Source organism: Meles meles, chromosome 11, assembly GCF_922984935.1.
Source record: "Meles meles chromosome 11, mMelMel3.1 paternal haplotype, whole genome shotgun sequence".
Lineage (NCBI taxonomy): Eukaryota > Metazoa > Chordata > Mammalia > Carnivora > Mustelidae > Meles > Meles meles.
The window spans coordinates 35,612,509-35,632,773 of NC_060076.1; the positions used below are offsets into that span (position 1 = coordinate 35,612,509).

General features: G+C 38.8%; 1 protein-coding gene across 4 annotated transcripts in view; it reads right to left on the bottom strand.

The window, feature by feature from the left end:
* MELK (maternal embryonic leucine zipper kinase) overlaps positions 1–20,265 on the bottom strand; it is a 97,310-nt gene that overhangs the window by 5,459 nt on the left and 71,586 nt on the right. For all 4 annotated transcript variants that reach the window (XM_046021774.1, XM_046021770.1, XM_046021772.1 and 1 more), the window contains 5 exons: positions 19,925–20,056; positions 14,941–15,063; positions 9,839–10,070; positions 6,338–6,434; positions 4,969–5,137 (listed from right to left, as the gene is read on the bottom strand). In XM_046021774.1, coding sequence (XP_045877730.1) covers positions 4,969–5,137; positions 6,338–6,434; positions 9,839–10,070; positions 14,941–15,063; positions 19,925–20,056 — 753 coding nt within the window. The remainder of the gene's footprint in view (positions 1–4,968; positions 5,138–6,337; positions 6,435–9,838; positions 10,071–14,940; positions 15,064–19,924; positions 20,057–20,265) is intronic.

Consider the following 20,265-nt stretch of genomic DNA (forward strand, 5'->3'; position numbering starts at 1 on the left):
GGGTTCTGGGTGACCCAGCAGCTTTGCCCAATATCAAAAGAACTTTAATAGGTAATCCTTTACTGGCAAGGTACTTCTTGACTTCAGGGACAAAGCACTGATAGAATCAATCCAGAAAAAGGGTTCTCGTCTAGACCTTCTTGTACAACCAAAAGACTGGCAGCTGGTGGGCATCTTTTCCCTTCAAGACTTGGGAGCTAGCAGCTGTATAAACAAGGGCAGTGCTAGTCATAACCCCGACTGTACTGCAAGAAACAACAGAGTTAGACCATCTCTCCCTGCCTTAAATGTTGGGGCTCCTTCTCCTTTTTTACTAATAAATGTCTTTTGTGGCACTGCCCCCATCCCTAGAATAGGGTATTTTTGTCTGCATTAAAACCTGTTCAAAAAAAAAAAAAACCTGTTCAGGAAGATATCCTTTTTCCTCAATTATTTTCTTAATGGCATCTGGGAACCAGTATCTACTACCTCTTGGTCAGCAGAAGTTGTTTTTCCTGTGACCTTGAACTTTTTAAAACCAAACCTCTTTCTAAAATTATCAAACCATTCTTTGCTAGCATTAAATTCTCCAACTTTAGATACTTCACCTTCCTTTTGCTTTAAGTTCTCATAACATGACTTCATCTTTTCTCAAACCATATTAAAGTTTATAGGTACGCCTTTTTATCTGCCTTTCAATCCTGCACCCACATAAAAGCTGCATTTTCAACAGGAGATTTTAAAAAAGAGCATTTTGCAAAAAGTGCAAGGTTTTTGTGCCTGTTGGCATAACTGCAGCAAGGCTTCACAAATTCCCCCCCCCCATTTTTTTTAAACAATGGTCCTTTTACTGGATTTATTTATCTTGAAATGATGGGCGGCCATAGCTGCAGACCTCAATCTAAGGTATATATCAAGCAATTCAACTTTTTCTTGTAATGTCATGACTTTCCTGTGCTTCTTGGGGGTACTTCTAGCATCACTAGTGGCATTTCCTATGGGTCCCCTAGCATTATTCAAGGTTTATGGCATTGCCCTAAAATGATGAAAGAATACTCAGGAACAGCCAGTGATCATTTTTTTAGGTAATATGCAATTTACTGAAGAGACGAACTGCTCACATGGAAATGATTAGCATCACAGTATTTTTCATGTGATTTTATTTAACTTTATCTTTTTTTTTTTAAGTTTTTTTTTTTTAATCTGAGAGAGAGCACGAGCAGGGTGAGAAGCAGAGGACAATCAGACTCCACCTGAGCAGGGAGCCCGATGCAGGGCTCAATTCCAGGACCCCGAGATCATGACCGAAGCTGAAATCAAGAGATGGACATTTAACCCACTGAGCCACCCAGGCGCCCCACATCACACAGCATTTTTAAGCAGATACTTGCTACACAAGCTCACCGCAAGAGCAACGGAAGGTAGCTATGAAATTATTATAGTAGTACGACATGTATTACAGTTGATTTTTTGCAGTTATGATTTAATATTGCACCTTTAAGTTTGTTCACATTTCCCTCAACTGTAAATGGCGCCATATACAGTATGTTTGTGTACATCATAAGTTTTGATAAATTTTAACTTTTTATAATATATCTGTTTTATCTTGTTTTTAAATGATAAAATAGACTAATAACTACATATATCTTATGCATTCATGACATACCTTTTTCTTAATTTTTTTGATATTTCTAGGCTATGTGGTTTGAGTTTTTCCAAATTGTTGCAAATCCTGCCCCCCCAATCTGCCCAATATATTTGTTGAAAAAAATATACATATAAGTGATCCACACAGTTCAAACCCATGTTGTTCAAAGGGTCAACTGTATTTTTATTTTAGTATTTACGTATTTGTTCTAATCTGATTTGGAAAAACATAATTAGAAAAAACTAATAATATATAGTTTCTTGAAAAATAAATTCAAGGGGAAAAATTAAAAAAATAAATTCAGTTGGTTGAGCATTGACTCTTGATTTTGGCTCAGGTCACACTCTTATGCACTCAGCGGGGAATTTACTCGAAAATTCTCTCTTTTCTCTCTCCCTGTGCTTCCCGAATTCGCAAACACAAACCTTACAATAAGTAAATCTTTAAAAAACAATAAAAAAAATAAACTCAAGTTTTTAAAAAGTTAGCCATCTTAATTGCAGTATTAATTTCACAGGTGTTTATATTACATAATGCCAAAGTATATTAATCATGCATTTATTTTTTTTAATTTTTAAAAAGATTTTATTTATTTATTTTTAAAGATTTTTTATTTATTCATTTGACAGAGAGAGAGATCACAAGTAGGCAGAGAGGCAGGCAGAGAGAGAGGAAGGGAAGCAGGTTCCCTGCGGAGCAGAGAGCCCGATGCGGGGCTCGATCCCAGGACCCTGAGATCATGACCTGAGCCGAAGGCAGCGGCTTAATCCACTGAGCCACCCAGGCGCCCCAGATTTTACTTATTTATTTGACAGACAGAGATCACAAGCAGGCAGAGAGGCAAGCAGAGAGAGCAGGAAGCAGGCTCTCTGCTCAGCGGAGATGCGGGCAGCTCCATCCCAGGACCCTGAGATCATGACCTGAGCTGAGGCAGAGGCTTTAACCCACTGAGCCAATCAGGTGCCCCGAATCATGCATTTTTAGTACGTAGAGTTTACTTATGTCAGTTATACCGCTGTAAATTTGTCTTTTGTTTTTTAAAGAGTCAATATAAAGAAAATGCCAGATAAATAATAGGGCAGATGATATGCCACTATGAAGGTGAGTTAAATGACTAGAGTTTAGGAACCCAGCTTCAGGTTATAAAAGCTAATGCAGGACCTTTTGTCTGCTGGGTTCCTATCCAGGTCTATTTCACCAAACTAAATTGGCTTTGTCAAGAAAATAAGCAGAACATTTTCAAATCACAATTTTAGTGATATCTTTTGTAAAATAAAGAATTAACCCTAATTTGTTTGTTTCAGATTTTTACAGATTACTTCCTACAAGAGGGCTTAACTACATGATTTGCTATCTTAACAATGTAAGGTGTTCTTTGTACCATCCTTTTAAATTTTCTGTAAATTTATAATCTTTTAATATAAGAGGTAGGGATGGGAAAAAAATGAAACTAATTTCCTAAAGCAAGCTCTGCAGTTCTGCAAAAACTTAAAGCATTATAAAGGGTTAAAGATCCAAAGGTCAAGTTTCCAATGTTAGGTGTGTGCTAATTAGGACTGTGGTTCTGCTCCATTGGGGTTAAAATGCTCAACATGGATAGAAACAATGCTACTCAACACTGGAACACCTGATAAAATAGAACATTTCATGTGCATCTCATAGAGACAGCTTTGTATACACATCCCAGCTCTGTGAAGTTGCTGGGGTAGAGATTATCTCCAGTTTTTACAATAAGAAAACTGAAGCATTCAAGGATAAAATGGCTTATCCAAGTTACACAGTACGAAGCTGAGGCTAGAACCCAGGTCCTCTCATTCCCAAACTATATCTTGGAAGTATTAAGGAATACCTGGAAAGTCAACTAACACAGCAGTTCTTGTTGGAAAATGCATTCAGGTTCCAAACAATTTACAGAGGTGAACACTTTCAGCATATTATCCATCAGTATCTGAAAACTGCTTGGCCTCTCAATAATGTATATGATTGGACATGTTTCCTTAATTTTATCTGTTTTTCAGGGAAATGACACTATGGTTTTCTTAATCCCAATGTCAGGATTTAAAATATTTCAGAACTGTCTCCATCCAGAGAAATCTTAGAACAAAAGGACAAAATGTACTTAATGAACAGAGATGTGCAAAACTCCTCAGTGCATTAAACAAGTTCAACAAGGCAACAAATATTAATGGAGAAGTCCTATCTTCTTCCACTTTAAAACAGGACATAAATGAATATTCTCCCCTGAAGCACACTTCTGCCCAACAGCTCATCATTTTTCTTCCCCAAACCTGTCCAGATTTGCTCCCAAAGAGTCTCAGTGCAAAAACTAAACACAGACCCACTCCCCAAACCACAGGGAACATTGCCATCTTCCCTGCCCTCCTTCACGCCCCACACGTCTTGGAACATGTTTTTATCACAGCACAGAACACCATCCCTGGCTGTTTTCACTGCCACTCTATGAGATCCTTAGTGACATGGGCTGTATCTTTTCCTACCTTTACCTCTTACTTCCCCCAAACAAATATGTTATTCATTAGATGTCTGAAGGAATGCTGAGAGAATCCAAGAGAGTAAAGAGATATTTTATATCCATAATAACTTCTTTTTCCTTTCTTTTACCAGTTGAACATATTGTCCACACCACTGACACATTAAGCCTTTTAAAAAATAACAGAACTATTGGGGCGCCTGGGTGGCTCAGTGGATTAAGCCGCTGCCTTCGGCTCAGGTCATGATCTCAGGGTCCTGGGATCGAGTCCTGCATCGGGCTCTCTGCTCAACGGAGAGCCTGCTTCCCTTCCTCTCTCTCTGCCTGCCTTTCTTGTGATTTCTGTCAAAATAAATAAATAAAATCTTTTAAAAAAAATTAAAAAAATAAAAAATAACAGAACTATCAAATAAGGTCTAAACCTCTTGGGCCTGTGAGGACCTCTCGGCCTACCTTCCCAGTCTGCTGCTATTTTCTTCACATACAACACAAAGTTCAAATTCACTTCCTATGCATTCAGATACTTTGTGAGGGCCTACAAAGGTATCTGTGTGTCAGGGACTTTCCCACATGCCAGAGATATGACAATTAAGCTCTAGTCCCCATCCTCGAGGCAGCTCTCAATTCCTCATATATGCCCCCATGTTTCCCCACCTCCATGTTGCCTCTGTGATTAACTGCTGAGTATTTTAACTACAGTGATTTGCTCCTTGAAAGGAGCAAGTATATATAATTAACCTCTGCATTCTCAAAGCCCATTGCATCAAAATGCATGACAAAAAAAAAAAAAAAAAAGTCCAGTTAGCAGTCAGCTTCAGAAAACCATATTAAAGAATTCCAGTCCACTTACCTTTAGTCTTCTTGGCCCATCTTTGGCAGAGCCCTTCCTTTTGCTCCTGGTAAGCACAGTGATAACCTTATCCAATCCCCTTTCAAGGCTCCCAAACACTTTGGTTCCTTTTCTCTTTGGCGTATCTTCTACATGTGCTTGGTTGAGATCCAGTTCCACTGAGCGACATCTTAAAAATAAAAATCCATGAGTAAAGCTGGGCGTCCTGGCAGCTGGGGCCCTCGCAGCCCACTTGAGTATGCTCACTCTCCAGGAAGCACAAAAGCCATCTCCCACTGGAAATGCAGTCATCACTGCTCCCCTTGGCCAACTGCCACTTGGCAAAACTATTTCTCCCCTAGCTTTTTTTTAAAAGTCAATATACAGAAAAGTTGAGTGAATAGTACAATGAACACCCATATATCCTCTTAGATTCAACAGTTGTATTTTGCCACATTTGCTTTCTCTACATATATACATAAGTAAAAACATTAAATGTATGTGCATCTTTGCTGAACAATCTGAAAGTAACCTGCCTGAAGATATCCTGAGACTTCACCCTGAAACACTTCAGCACACATAGCCAATGAATAAGGACCTCTTCTACAAAACCAAAATACCAACAGGACATCAAGAAAATTAATAAAAATGCCATAGTACTATCTAATATCTAGTTCATGGTCTAATTTCCCCAACTGTCCTCAAAACGGATGTGGCTTAAAAAAAATAGCTATAAAAGACAAGAAAGGGTGATGAATGCTGCAGAGCTGTCCCCACAAGAAGAATGAGTTTTCTCTGAATCACCCATTGGTATCTTTACTATCTGGGAAACTGCTGTTAGCGGATGTCTATATTCTGCCAGCGGAAGCGTATGAAGAGATGAGCCTCAGAAAGGGTACCACCGGGGCACCTGGGTGGCTCAGTGGATTAAGGCCTCTGCCTTCGGCTCAGGTCATGATCCCAGGGTCCTGGGATGGAGTCCCACATCGGGCTCTCTGCTCAGCAGGGAGTCTGCTTCCTCCTCTCTCTCTGCCTGCTTCTCTGCCTACTTGTGGTCTCTCTCTGTCAAATAAATAAATAAAATCTTAAAAAAAAAAAAAAGAAAAGAAAGAAAGGGTACCACCTGGCTGGGGCCAGGGCCACTGTCTTCCCAGCCTGGTAAAGTGCCAGTCTTACCCCTGAGGAGTTTCAGAATTCCACCCCATGAGGAAGGCAGCAGCAACAGCTCCAGGAATGGCCACAGACCATTGTCATTCAGCTAGACATTCCCACAGTCTCCAACATAATTTATACAATGGTTTGTTACCTTAATCAGGTTTATCATACATGAAAAAAGGAAATCTAGTTACATATACTGAAGATTAAAGAATCTAAAAAACAGAACACTTACCGCCTCTCAGGGCTAATGACACCTGTCATTAACTTCTCTGTTCCTGCTGAATTTGTTGGCGTTTTAGTTGGGGTTTCTTTCGGGCACAGGTTTCTGGCTATTAGAAAAACAAGAAACACAAACCATGTGCAGGTGACATATTATGGTTTCAAAACTTCTTTCAATAACACATACATCACTGATTCAGAAATACTATAAACACTGGGCCAGAGCTATTAAGTTTGTAATTATTTAAAGAAATGTTTCCATGTGATTTATAACAAACACAGTATCATTTTGCTTTGCACGTGTGGCTCCCCTTTTCCTTCTTTGCAAAACTGAGGCCATGCTTAAAATTATACTATAAATATTATGATAAATTTAAATAGATCATATACACAAAGATTTTATGGCTACTGATTTTCCTATCTATAAATAAGTCAATCTGTATTTATACAAGGATCCAATTTATGTTTTTAAGTGAAACAGTAGAGAGGTGTTAATTCAATTCCTAGTCCTACTCAACTCCTGTTAGGTAAAGAGAACAGTTCTATGAAGTCTTGACAAAGTTATTAAACAGCTGTGAGCTTTGGTTATTTTTATATTCCTATTCTAGAATTTTGTGTTTGATTCTACTACGGTGTTTGTAACCAGCTTGTGACAAATTCGCAATTATAAATCTGGCTACCAGTGATTAGTTAAGTTTTTGTTCATGATCTAAAACTTACATACCCTTTAGAAGTAATAACACTTTATAATAAGTATAAGATATCAAGTTTTTAAAAAGACATTAGAGGTTTTATTTTGTTTATGACTATTCAGCATTTTTCACTGGTTCCACAAGAATAAGAAAATAAGATCACTCATGAGTATCTTTGAAAATAGTTTTCATCTTTGTACACAAAGAGTATCTACTACTATACACATTTACTCTTTGACAAACTGTCACTAAGTGGATTGTACAAAATTCAGTAAAGTGATTACTGCTAATATCAGAAATGACTCAGAGTCAGTCAAATGCAAAGCACTAATGTAAACTATCAATCGGGGCTTTAGCCACTAGCTTCTATTGGTGGCTCTTATGTTTAAAGAAAGCTACCTGGGTGGCTCAGTGGGTTAAGCATTTACCTTGGGCTCGGGTCATGATCCCAGGGTCCTGGGATCAAGCCCCACACCCTGCTCCCTGCTCAGTAGGGAGTGTGCTTCTCCCTCTGTCCTTCCCCCATTCATGCTCTCATTCTCTTGAATAAATAAAATCATTAAAAATAAAATAAAGAAAAATGGCCAATAATTCTTTTTGACTGACACAACCTTTCACATAGGGAAAAGATAGACAAACTGATGACACTTTAACACTAAAAATTCCAAACTATGCATATGTCAAAACCTTCAGAATTACATAAAAAGTTAAAAAACACAGGGGCACCTAGATGGCTCAGCTGGTTGGGCAGCCAACTTGATTTAGGCTTAGGTCATGATTTAGGGGTCCTGGAATTGAGCCTCATGATGGACTCAGTGCTCAGCAGGAAATCTATTGAGGATTCTCTCCCTCTGCCCCTTCCCCCAACACATTCACACACATGCGCGCGCACTTTCTCTTAATAAAATAAATAAATCTTAAAAACAATAAAAACTAAAGTTAAAACACACACACATAGTAACAGAAGGGACTGTAAACATCAAAGTCTTTAAAAAAAAAAAAAAAAAAAAAGCCCTCAGTGAGCTAAAGTCCATTTTATCTCCCTTCCCAACTCCCTGACTCAGAAAGGATGCTATGGATGTTGTAGCTATATTATTAACAAATACCAAGAGAAACAACCCCCATTAAGAAAAAATGCAACAGATGCTCCTACTAAGGTCCCACTATATCCAGATGTTATCTCACTAAACCCTCATAACAACCCCAAGCAGCCACAAAAGGTTATCATACCAAACCAGCCTCACAATTGCGGGGAGTGGGGGGGAGTATTGTTTGAGTTGATGAATGAGAAAATGCCATTAACATAATAAAATAACTTCCAGTAAATATTCTGACAGAGTTTTTCATACTATCTTTATAAGAAATAGAGCCCTGGAGCTGACTCTCAGCCCCACTAGTAAACTGAAAGCACAATGGCAGGATGTGATTTAGCAGCAGTTCTCATGGCAGTGTTTCAGAATTTGGGTTCATGAGGCTCTTAACATAAATCAAGAGTAGATCAGGGGCTCCTAGGTGGCTCAGTAAGTTAAGCCTTTGACTCTTGATTTCACCCCAGGTCATGTTCACAGGGTTATGAGATCAAATCCCACCCACTGCTTGAAATTCTCTCTCTCCTTCTCCCTTTGCCACTCCCCACTCATACATGCACTCACTTTCTCTCTCTCTAAAAAAAAAAAAGAGTATGTCACAATTGCTGGGAAAAAGGCCAAAAATGTTTAGGGGTTATTTTAAAAAGCAACATAGACATGGTAAATAAAACCTCCAGGCTCAGGGCGCCTGGGTGGCTCAGTGGTTTAAAGCCTCTGCCTTCAGCTCAGGTCATGATCCCAGGGTCCTGGGATCGAGCCCCACGTCGGGCTCTCTGCTCCGCAGGGAGCCTGCTTCTTCCTCTCTCTCTGCCTGCCTCTCTGCCTAGTTGTGATTTCTCTCTGTCAAATAAAGAAAATATTTAAAAAAAAAAAAAAAACCTCCAGGCTCTAATTTATTCATTCCTTCATTCAACAGAGATGGCTGGGCACCTACTATGTACCAGACAATAAACATGGCCCCTACTACATACTATACCATGCTGCAATGGACATGGCAGACAGAATTTCTACTCTTATGACACTTACGGTCTTATCCAAATGAGACCCAGTACTAGAAAACTGTGCTCACGTCTTAAGAGGTACATTAACAAAATAGAATGTGCTCAAATGAAGCCAGCAAGAAAACACTGAGGTGTCATAAAGGAAACAGCTTACATAATTGGTGATGACTGAGCTGACGAGGAAACCAAGGACAATGAGAAAGTTATAATATCGGGACACAGATCTAGATATCTAGAAGGACATCACAGGTCTCTCCCGTCTGCTGGGATGGGGCACGGACAGGATCAGATACAAGAACTGGAGATCCACATGAGTAAGAAGGGCTCAGCGGAGACTTTAGCTTTAGCCACGATAAGTGGGGGCAAAAGAGAAAGCAAAGTCTAAACCTGGATATATAACCTTGGGCAAATCACTCCTCTGAGTCTCAGGTTCTTCGGCTGTGAAAAATGCAGGTGGATGAGATGAGCTCTAACTTGCCTTTTGGCTTTGATATTTATTCTATGATGCTATAATTCAACTCCATATATGGGAAAAAGAGAAAAAATATCACTTAAGAAAAATTAGAAGTTGACTAATATGCTTTCATTTCAACCAATGCAAATAACGTATGACAAAAAAGCAGAAATTCCTGAGAGCAATGCTAGTCATTTCTGACCTGTTATATGTTTATATAGATGGTAAGCAGAATGGAATTTAAAGTATTGTACCACTGATTAGCCCACATACAAATACCTTTTGAGGGTGTAGTGCAATGATTTGGTGTGGAGAGTATTTCTCTGTTATACTGGTTCTTATTAACTGGAGTCTTTGGTTCAGGAAATACAAAGCAGTCATCATCTTTTACAGCAGACTTAGGCGTATATACATTCTCTTTGTTCTTTAATTTATTGGTAGATGCTCTGCATAATACTGGAGTTAATGATTTAGATTCCAGACCATTTGATTCTGTCCAATGCTTGGCAAACTGGAAAAAAAAAAAAGTTCCTGGATAAAAGCACACTGACGAATAAGAAAAGTCAATTTCTCTACAACATGCCTTAATCATTTGCAAATTACCTTGCACCATTTTTATTAAAATGAAATACTCTCAAAAGGACATTATTGGCAATATCAGGAAATTTGAAAATGTAATATTCAGTTCTCTTTAGTACATGTAGATCACTTTAGTCTGTTCTATTGACAGATTTCAACACGTTTCAGGTCAAATGTTAAATCAAACATACCCAGATATAGGCAGTACTGAGAAAGGCCACAAATAAATCCCTAAGAATTGTTTCCCATGCCTAGATTGCCATGGTCTGTCTCTAACACGTATCAAAAAATAAAAGTTTAGTCAATGATTAGAGCAGAAAAACCATGTGAAAATACTCTAACAGAAATGTTGGATACAAAATACTTTTTAATCCTTCCGAATTTATGGTTGAGGTTGCCACAAAAGTAAGGAAAATCCTCAGAGAGCAAACTAAAAAGAGGAGCATGAATCCAGAGATGTAATCAAGGCTGAAACTGTCCACTGCTCTAAGGGTAACTACCTACTATGTCAGATAATGACAGAACAGGTTTTAACAGCCATGGAAGCCTTAGACCTAGAACTATAGCTCTCAAGAAAAGTCAGAAGGGGCTGTAACTAAAATGAAAGGGTGAATTAAATATAATTCTGCCCTGGAAAGGAGTTTTGTGCAAAAATATGTCTGTCCTGGCCTTGGCTCTAGTAAACTGGGCTTATGTAAAGCAAAAGTCTCCTTTATATATATATTTTTTTAAATTTTATTTATTTGTCAGAGAGAGAGAGAGAGAGCACGCGCACAAGCAGGCAGAGAGGCAGGCAGAGGCAGAGAGAGCAGGCTCCCCACTGAGCAAGGAGCCCCATGTGGGACTCGATCCCAGGACCCTGGGATCATGACCTGAGCCAAAGGCAGCAGCTTAACCGACTGAGCCACCCAGGCATCCCCAAAAGTCTCCTTGAATAATTTCTAATTTCATATAGGTTTGGGAACCGAATTCATACTACCTGCATGGTCCTACCTGCATTCAAGGAAAATAAAATCCCTAGCTCTTAAGAAACCATTCCAGAGAATTAAAAAGGAAAGGAACACATTCCAATTCATTTTAGAAGACTAATATAATCATAATACCCAAATCAGATAAGATTAATACAGAATGGGATGGAAAGCAAGAAAAGGAGAAAAAAGCCTTCCACCCATTATTTGACATTGTTCTATATTGTTTGAATGTTTTGCAGGATAAATATATCCATGTATTACTTCTGTAATAATAAAATTAAAATTTTCAGAAGAAAAAAGTTATAGGCCAATTTCATTTAAGAACATAGAAGCAGGGGCACCTGGGTGGCTCAGTGGTTTAAGCCACTGCCTTCGGCTCAGGTCATGATCTCAGGGTCCTGGGATCGAGTCCCGCATCGGGCTCTCTGCTCACCAGGGAACCTGCTTCTCTCACTCTCTCTGCCTGCCTCTCTGCCTACTTGTGATCTCTCTCTGTCAAATAAATAAATAAATAAATAAATAAATAAATAAATAAATAAAACATAGAAGCAAAAATTTTAGCAAACTAAACCCAGCAATGTATTAAAAAAAAATAGTAAACTGGGCTTATTTAAAGAATACAAGACTGGTTTAACATCAAAAGTATTGATGGGGCACCTGGGTGGCTCAGGGGTTGAGCCTCTGCCTTCAGCTCGGGTTGTAGTCTTGGGGTCCTGGGATCGAGCCCCGCATTGGGCTCTCTGCTCAGCGGGGAGCCTGCTTCCTCCTCTCTCCCTGCCAGCCTATTTGTGATCTCTGTCTATCAAATAAATAAATAAAATCTTTCAAAAAAAAATTAAAAATTAAAAAAAAATTTTAAAAGTATTGATATAATATGTAACAAACTCCTTTAATGAAAGGAACAAAAACAGATGATTATCTTAGTAGGTGAACTTTACTTAGTTTGTTTCCTGCAACAGAGATTCATGATTTTTAAACTAACCTTAGCAAAATGGGACTAAATGAAAAACATTTCTTAACCTGATAAATAAGAGGCGGGAGGTGCAGCGAAGAGAGGGAAGAATGACAAGGAAGGGGAGAAGGAGAGAGAGAGTGAGGGAGAGGGGGAGGGGGAAGGTATAAGAGGGAGAGAGAGAGAGAAAGAGAGAACAAACATATTTAATGATAAAAGCAACTTTATTTATTTATTTATTTATTTATTTATTTATTTTTACGATTGGGAAGAACACAGTTGTGTCTGCTATATTGCTAGGCCTACTAAGTATAATAATAAAAGACAGGATATTAAAGGCATAAGAATTAGAAAGGAAGAAACAAAACTGCCATACACAGATGATACACTTCTCTACACAGAACACTCAAAAAATATACAGACAGGGGAGGCTGGGTGGCTCAGATGGTTAAGCCTCCAGCTCCTGGTTTTGGCTCAGTTTGTGATCTCAGGGTTGTGAGATCAAGCCTTGTCCTGGGCTCCCCACTCAGCATAGAGTCTGTTCAAGATTCTCTCCTGCTGCCCCTCCCCCAAATCCTATCCCCAGCTCACACACTCACTCTCTCTCAAAAAAACAAACAACACATTATAAGAATTTAAGAGTTTAGGAAAGTTGTTGAATATAAGATCAATACATAAAAATCAATTTCATATCCCTACACCAGTAATAGAAAATATGATTTTAAAACATCCCAACAGCAGTAAAAAAAAAAAACAAGAATACTTGGGAATAAATCTAATAAAAAAATAAAAACTTTTTGGGGGATATTTGTAAAACTTTATTGAAAGTCATTATCTAAAACCTAATAAATTAAGAGATGTACTGTGTTTATGGATAGGGGGATTTGAGGGTCCAGATTTCAATTTTTCCCAAATTGAATCTTAAATTCAATGCAATTTCAACATTTGAGTGTATGTGAAATTTGTCAAAATGATTCTATAATGCAGGGGCTCCCGGGTGGCTCAGTGGGTTAAAGCCTCTGCCTTCGGCTCAGGTCATGATCTCAGGGTCCTGGGATCGAACCCCGCATCGGGCTCTCTGCTCAGCGGGGAGCCTGCTTCCCTTCCTCTCTCTCTCTCTCTCTGCCTGTCTCTCTGCCTGCTTGTGATCTCTGTCAAATAAATAAAATCTTTAAAAAAAAAAAAAGATTCTATAATGCATATGGAAATGCAAAGGGACAAGAATAGCTAAGACTTCCTAAAGAAGAATAAGATGGGAGGAAATTGGCCAACCAGATAGAAAAACAATTACAAAATTAAAGTAATTAAGAAGTCTAGTATTAGTGAAAATAAACCAATAAAACGAAAATATAACCCATAAACAAACACACTCCAACAACTTGATATATGATTGAAGTACCATTGTAGATCCAGTGGTGAAAGAATGGACTTTTCAACAGTGGAGATATTACTTTATACTCATCAGATATTTAAATAGTAAATGTGAAAATATTAAACAGCTAAAAATACCAAGTATTAATAATATGTGGAGCAATGGCAACACACTTCTACTGCTGGCTGAAGTATAATTAATACAACCACTTGGAGGGAAAAATGGCTGGTAAGGTTGAAGATACTCATTTCACTCCTAAGTATACACACAGTAGGACTCTTACACATATGTAACAAGGGCCTTGCTGTGCATAAGAGTTAGCATAGCAGGTCCCAGCTGGAAGCTGGGAAGTGAGCTTTTAGGACGTTCCCAACACAAGTCTGTTTGTACCTGTTTGTATAGCTGAGGCACCGAACCCTGCCGTACCAGGTTGTACAGACTACAAGCAGTGTGATGTATGATGAACACCAGCTTTCCTTCTAGTAGTCTAGAATTTCTGTGATTATGACTGATAGCACTAACAAAGAGAGCCTGTGTAACCAGGCCCCAGTAAAAGCTCTGGATTTAAGTGTCTAGTGGGATTCCCGAGCAGAAACAAGCACCCCTGCTCCTGTATTTCACCGCTGGAGGAAGGAGTGTGCTCTGCATGGCCCCTCAAAAACAGCAGAGGAATAACATTCATTGTACATCCAATAAGTTCAATGAACACCAGTAAGATTTTTTTTTCACCAGTAAGATTTAAAAAAAAAAAAAAAGATTATCAAAAGGAAAGAAAACAGATCAATTGCTTCTCTGAGTTGGGGGGGAATATGGAGTTGACTATGAAGAAGCATGAGGGAATTTTGGGGGGCAACAGAACTGTTCTTGATTTTGATGGTGGTTACATGACTGTATGCATTTGTCAAAACACACAGAATTGTAGACTAAAATGGTGAATAAGGGGCGCCTGGGTGGCTCAGTGGGTTAAAGCCTCTGCGTTCCACTCAGGTCATGATCCCAGGGTCCTGGGATCAAGCGCCGCATCAGGCTCTCTGCTCAGCAGGGAGCCAGCTTCTCTCTCTCTGCCTGCCTCTCTGCCTACTTGTGATCTCTCTCTGTGTCAAATAAATAAATAAAATCTTTAAAAAAATAAATAAATAAAAATAAAATGGTGAATAATTAACCACATGTAAGCTAGACCTCATTTTTGGAATGGGAGAGGGGAGGTAAAAGAAAGGGAGGCGAAAGAGGGGAAGAGAAAGAATGGGAGAAAAAAGTAAACGAGGAGCAGTAAAGTGCTCCAAAATAGGATCTTGGCTTTCTTCAACTTGGAAATAACTGGCTTCCCTTTCATTCATATTCCAACAATCTCTCATTAATGTTTTCAATGGCTTAGTAATTCAATAAATTTCCAAGCACATACACAATACTGCATATTACATGGAACTACTACACACATCCAATGAGAGTCTAGATGTTTTCATAACTAAGACATACACTGCTTTAAATAGTAATACAAATAACCAACCTGTGGTGTTTGAGGAGTGGCCCCACCTGCTGATGAACCGTCTCTACACCAGTCATGGTCTATCAATCCAGGTGCATGGTTTTCATCACTTGTCGTCATATCTTCTAGACTCAGATTCTTTGGCTATTGAAAACCAGAAAAACTTAGAGACAACACCAACATGATTCAATTTTTAAAAGAGTATGTTCAAGGCACAGGGCAAGGCCCTGGAAGCAGAAACAAAGCAGATAATATACTGAAGGAGCTCACCATCTAGGACAGAAAATAGGAAGTCAAAAAGCTCTAATACGAATTATTACATAAGAGAATCTTGGACTCTCAAACAACGTGTCTTGGAACATTTTTACATTATATGCCATACTATTTTGCTTATCATTATCAGATAATCACTGTAACAGCAGACAAGTAACATAAAAAGGTCTAAAGGAACACCTGGGTGGCTCAGTCAGTAAAGCATCTGACTCTTGATTTCAGCTCAAATCCTGATCTCTGGATCCTAGGATTAAGACTTGCATTGGGCTCCACAATCAGGGGGCATCTGCTCCAGGATTCTCTCTCTCCCTTTTCCTCTGCCCCCCACTTGAAATAAATAAATAAATCTTAAAAAAAAAAAAGGCTCCAACAAATTAGTAAACAGAAGGGAAATGACTTAGGTTTCCTTGTTGTTAGTACATACAGAGTATGCTGTAATTTCTCCTAGGAATAAACTAGCTCCATGAAACATCTCTTGGGGACAGGTTATTTGGGATCCTGTGCTAACAATACCACTAGAGTCATTCATCTTCCCTCATTCTTCCCCCTCTACAAACTAAGGGTATACTAGACATACTCTAAATCCTAAGACTATGAAGTATAATCGGATTTTTTAATCTATTTATTTATTTATTTTATTTTATTTTTTTTTAGAAAGAGATCACAAGTAGGCAGAGAGGCAGGCAGAGAGGCAGGCAGAAAGAGAGGAGGAAGCAGGCTCACCTGCGGAGCAGAGAGCCCGATGCGGGGCTCGATCCCAGGACACTGAGATCATGACCTGAGCCGAAGGCAGCGACTTAATCCACTGAGCCACCCAGGCGCCCCCGGATTTTTTTTAAAGATTTTTATTTATTTATTTGAGAGACAGAGATCACAAGTAGGCAGAGAGGCAGGCGGGGGTGGGGGTGGGGAGCAGGCTCCCCACTGAGCAGAGAGCCAATGTGGGGCTTGATCCCAGGACCCTGAGATCATGACCTTAGCCGAAGGCAGAGACTTAACCCACTAAGCCACCCAGGTCCCCCTATAATCGGATTTTTTATTTCTCTCTCCTTCCCTTCCCTTCAACATCGAGTTTAGCTGGCCAAACAATTTTACTTGAATTCTTCATACCTCAACATTTACTTCCCAGTTCCACTGCCATTGCTCTAATTCATGGACACATCTCAGACATGAACTATTCAAACAGGCAGTATGGTCTGTGCCACCAATGTTTCCACCCTCTCAGCCAGAAATGACAGAGTTCTCCAATTATCATGAACTAGAACTAGCTACATGGAGTGCTAGGGGGAGAAAAATACTAAAGCTAAATATAGGTTCAGTGAGGAAAAGAGCAGTGTTGAATGAATGATGGCTGTCATGGGCACTGCAGAAGGGAGTAACAACATACACATTCTTAACTGAACAAGTCTGGATAAATATTTCTAAATTACTGTCATGTTAGTGACTTATCCTATCTTGTTTAAAAATCAATGCCTCCCATTATCTATAGCATAAAGTCTAACCCTGACCCTGAAATGCCTACATGGCATTTCAAGGTTCTCTACAATCTAGATCTCTCCTATTCTCGCAGCTTACCTCCTCCTCCTCTTCCTCTCACTTTGCCCCTACTTGACCCCTCCATCTCAACCAAAGTCTAGTGACTGCCAACAGAATATATAAAGCATATTTAGGTGCCTGAGATTTTGCTAATTCATTTATCCTGCCCTGAATACTGTGTTCCTTCTTTTCCATTTTTTCTAGACTTGACTATGGATCCAGTTTGGGTCATCTATGGTGATCACTCCCTTCCTAAACCTTCCTAAACCTACTAGAGCACGCCTCTAGCCCCTTATTGGCACCCAACATCTATTATTCCAGTGTAGTGCTATCTTTATGCATGTCTTGCCTCAACTTAACTGTTATAGAGCAAGCATGGGGCTGAAGATGCTAATGATATGTTGATGATGTAGTCTTTTATGATTCTTGGATCAGACTATACTATGGTTTCACTGAAAATGCCATCTATTGATTAATAGTTCAGGATTACCCACTTTTTATAAACAACACCCCAGAGAAAAGGGATGATTCTATCAAGAAGAGTACAAAGGAACCTTGTTTCAAGCTTCAGTGATTTGCATAAAATCAGAAAACCCAAAATTTGATTTCTGCTCCATTTTTTTGTCATTAAAATGTCTACCTATCATAAAAATTGATTAAATAACATAAATGCCCAGATAATTACATGATTAGGGTCAAAGCTCATTAGTTGAAAGAGAAGAGTAAGTATCTTCCCAGATCTTTTCCACTTGAATACTTCATAAATGTTATAAGCAGATAAATTATTATCAGGCCAATCCAGATGTAAGAAAATTCAAAGGCTTAGGAAAATGTCTTGGGCCTGTTAACTATGGTGTCATAAATGTAAAAATTAAGCTAAAGTTTATTAATAAAGTTTATTATAATTTGTGTGATTTATATATAATTTAAGACAAAATTAGAATTTATTAGAAGTATAGACTTATCTACTTCCTTTCTGAAACTACCTTGATCAGAAACAGAGTTTTGATTTTGTGTCCTCCTGGACCTAAAGGTATTCATTTCAGTCTGAGAGTTTCAAGGGTCTGGCAATGTGGGCAGGAGGAGTGACAGGACGACTCATGAAGTCCATGCGTGAAAGATCTGTCTGTGCATGGGGTATTCACCAATCCAATAAAGCTCTCCAAGAACAAACTAGAAAACCAACCGAAGAATGACATTATCTCACTCCCAAGATTCCCTTACGTAACAGCTACTGACACTTTCGTGCTTAGTTTGATCAAGATATCAACTAGAAAGGGAAGAAGGGACTGGCAGGATTTGGGAAGAACATAAAATCCCCTATATCTGCAACACATGATTGATAAGTGCCAAAAAGAGAGCTAAATGAAGCAGTAAAGGAATTCAGGGGGGGTCAGAGGAAGACTCAACACAAGATCATGAAAAAGGTGTTTTTTTTTTTAACAGAATTTTGAGACCTAAAGAAATAAAATCACCTCACCTACATAGTCATTTGGGGTATACTGGATTCCATTAAGAGAGCTAACCACCTCTCTCTGAGAATAATAAAAGTACAATTTGCTAGTGCTAGAATCTAAATTAACTGAAGGGAAGACTTATTATATTACAAAGTTCCACACCCAGCCAGCAAATGATGTGAAAGGCAGAATTTAGGTAACAAAGAATCAGACAAAAGACAAAGACTCATGTTAACTCTTAGGAATGACCCAGGTGCTTCCAAAAATGTAAAGCTTCTCTACCATTCTAAATGCTCATGACAAAGAAAAATGAGACAAAGAAGACAAAAAATAGAAAAACTTATATGGTCACAACAAACTCATACAAGGACTTTGAATTACATAAGCTATTAACTACTGCTCAAAACAAACCTAAACAATCAACAATCAACATAAATCAAAATATTCATTAAAATATTTCATGTCTATAATATAAAGTATAGTATATCCTCTTTCAGAAATCTTAGTCCCAACAATATTTAAAATTTTTATCCACAACCCAATAATACAGTATCTTTTAAAAGCACTTGCATATACATAAATTATGTAAATAAGCATACTAAAAAAGACTGGAAAGATGTAGTCAAATAAAACCTATAGGTTCATAGATAAGATCTATTTTCCTTTAGCTTATCTGTGGCTTAAAATTTTTCTGCAACAATCAGAAATTACTTTTGTGGGAGGCCTGGGTGGCTCAGTGGGTTAAGCCTCTGCCTTCCGCTCAGGTCATGAGGATCCTGGGATCCTGGGATCGAGCCCCGCATCAGAGAGTCTCTGTTCAGCAGGGAGCCTGTTTCCTCCTCTCTCTCTGCCTGCCTCTCTGCCTATTTGTGGTCTCTGTCTCTGTCAAATAAATAAATAAAATCTTTAAAAAAAAAAGAAAGAAAGAAAGAAATTATTTTTGTGAAAAACAGAGGGGAGGAGAGAATTATTTCAATGCCACGTTAACATTCAGATTTTTAGAGTTCAAGTTCAGAATTTCCCATTTTCTTCACCAAAAATATTTATTTTCTTACTTACTTATTTAAATTTTATCCCTCCCACCAAAAATATTTAAATCATAAAACATCTTTCCTCTGGCTCCCTGACACCAGTGGTGTGTCCACTCACGAATGGAGCAAGCACAAGGCTGCTGAGCGAGGCTCAATCCATTTAGTGTCTGACTCTTCGTTTCAGCTCAGGTCATGATCTCATGACCATGATCTCATGGGTCTTGGGTTGGGCTCCATGCTCAGCAGGGAGTCTACTTGAAGAGTCTCTCCCTGTGCCCCTCCCCACCATGTGCGTTCTCTCTCTCTCTCTCGATAGATAATAAATAAGTAAATCTTAAAAAAGATTCTCCCTCTTCCTCTGGGGAAAAAAAAAAAAAGAGTAGTCAGTGTTCACTCAAAAGGTTCTAACATTTCTACATTTCTCTCTCTTTGCCTGAAGCTCCCCCTGCTTGTGCTATCAAATAAATAAATAAAATCCTTTTAAAAGATTTTATTTATTTATTTGACAGACAGAGATCACAAGTAGGCAGAGAGCCAGGCAGAGAGAGAAGGAGAAGCAGGCTCCCCGCCGAGCAGAGCCCGATGTGGGGCTCGATCCTAGGACCCTGGGATCATGACCTGAGCAGAAGGCAGAGGCTTTAACCCACTGAGCCACCCAGGCACCCCTAAATAAATAAAATCTTAAAAAGAAAAGGTTCTAACATTTACCTTGATGTTTGTGAATGGGGTGATATTGGCTAGTCCACAGGAAAAAGAAGGAAGCCTTAAACGAACTGGTCTTCCCCGAGACTTCTTGGCCAGAAGAAGAAGATAGGTAGCGGTGAGGTGGTCATACTGCCACTGGAAAAAAGAAAATCAAGTTGTTTAGAATACTAAAGTTAGTTTTCAGAAATAATGATTTATTTTACATTATTTTTTTTTCCATTCAGGAAAAAAAAGCTATCCCCTGTACCAACTCTCTTTCTCTCACACACAGTTTCTACTTCTCAGAGGGAACCACTTTTAAATACTTAGAGCTATTTCTTCTATGTTTCTCTGTTGCTTATATA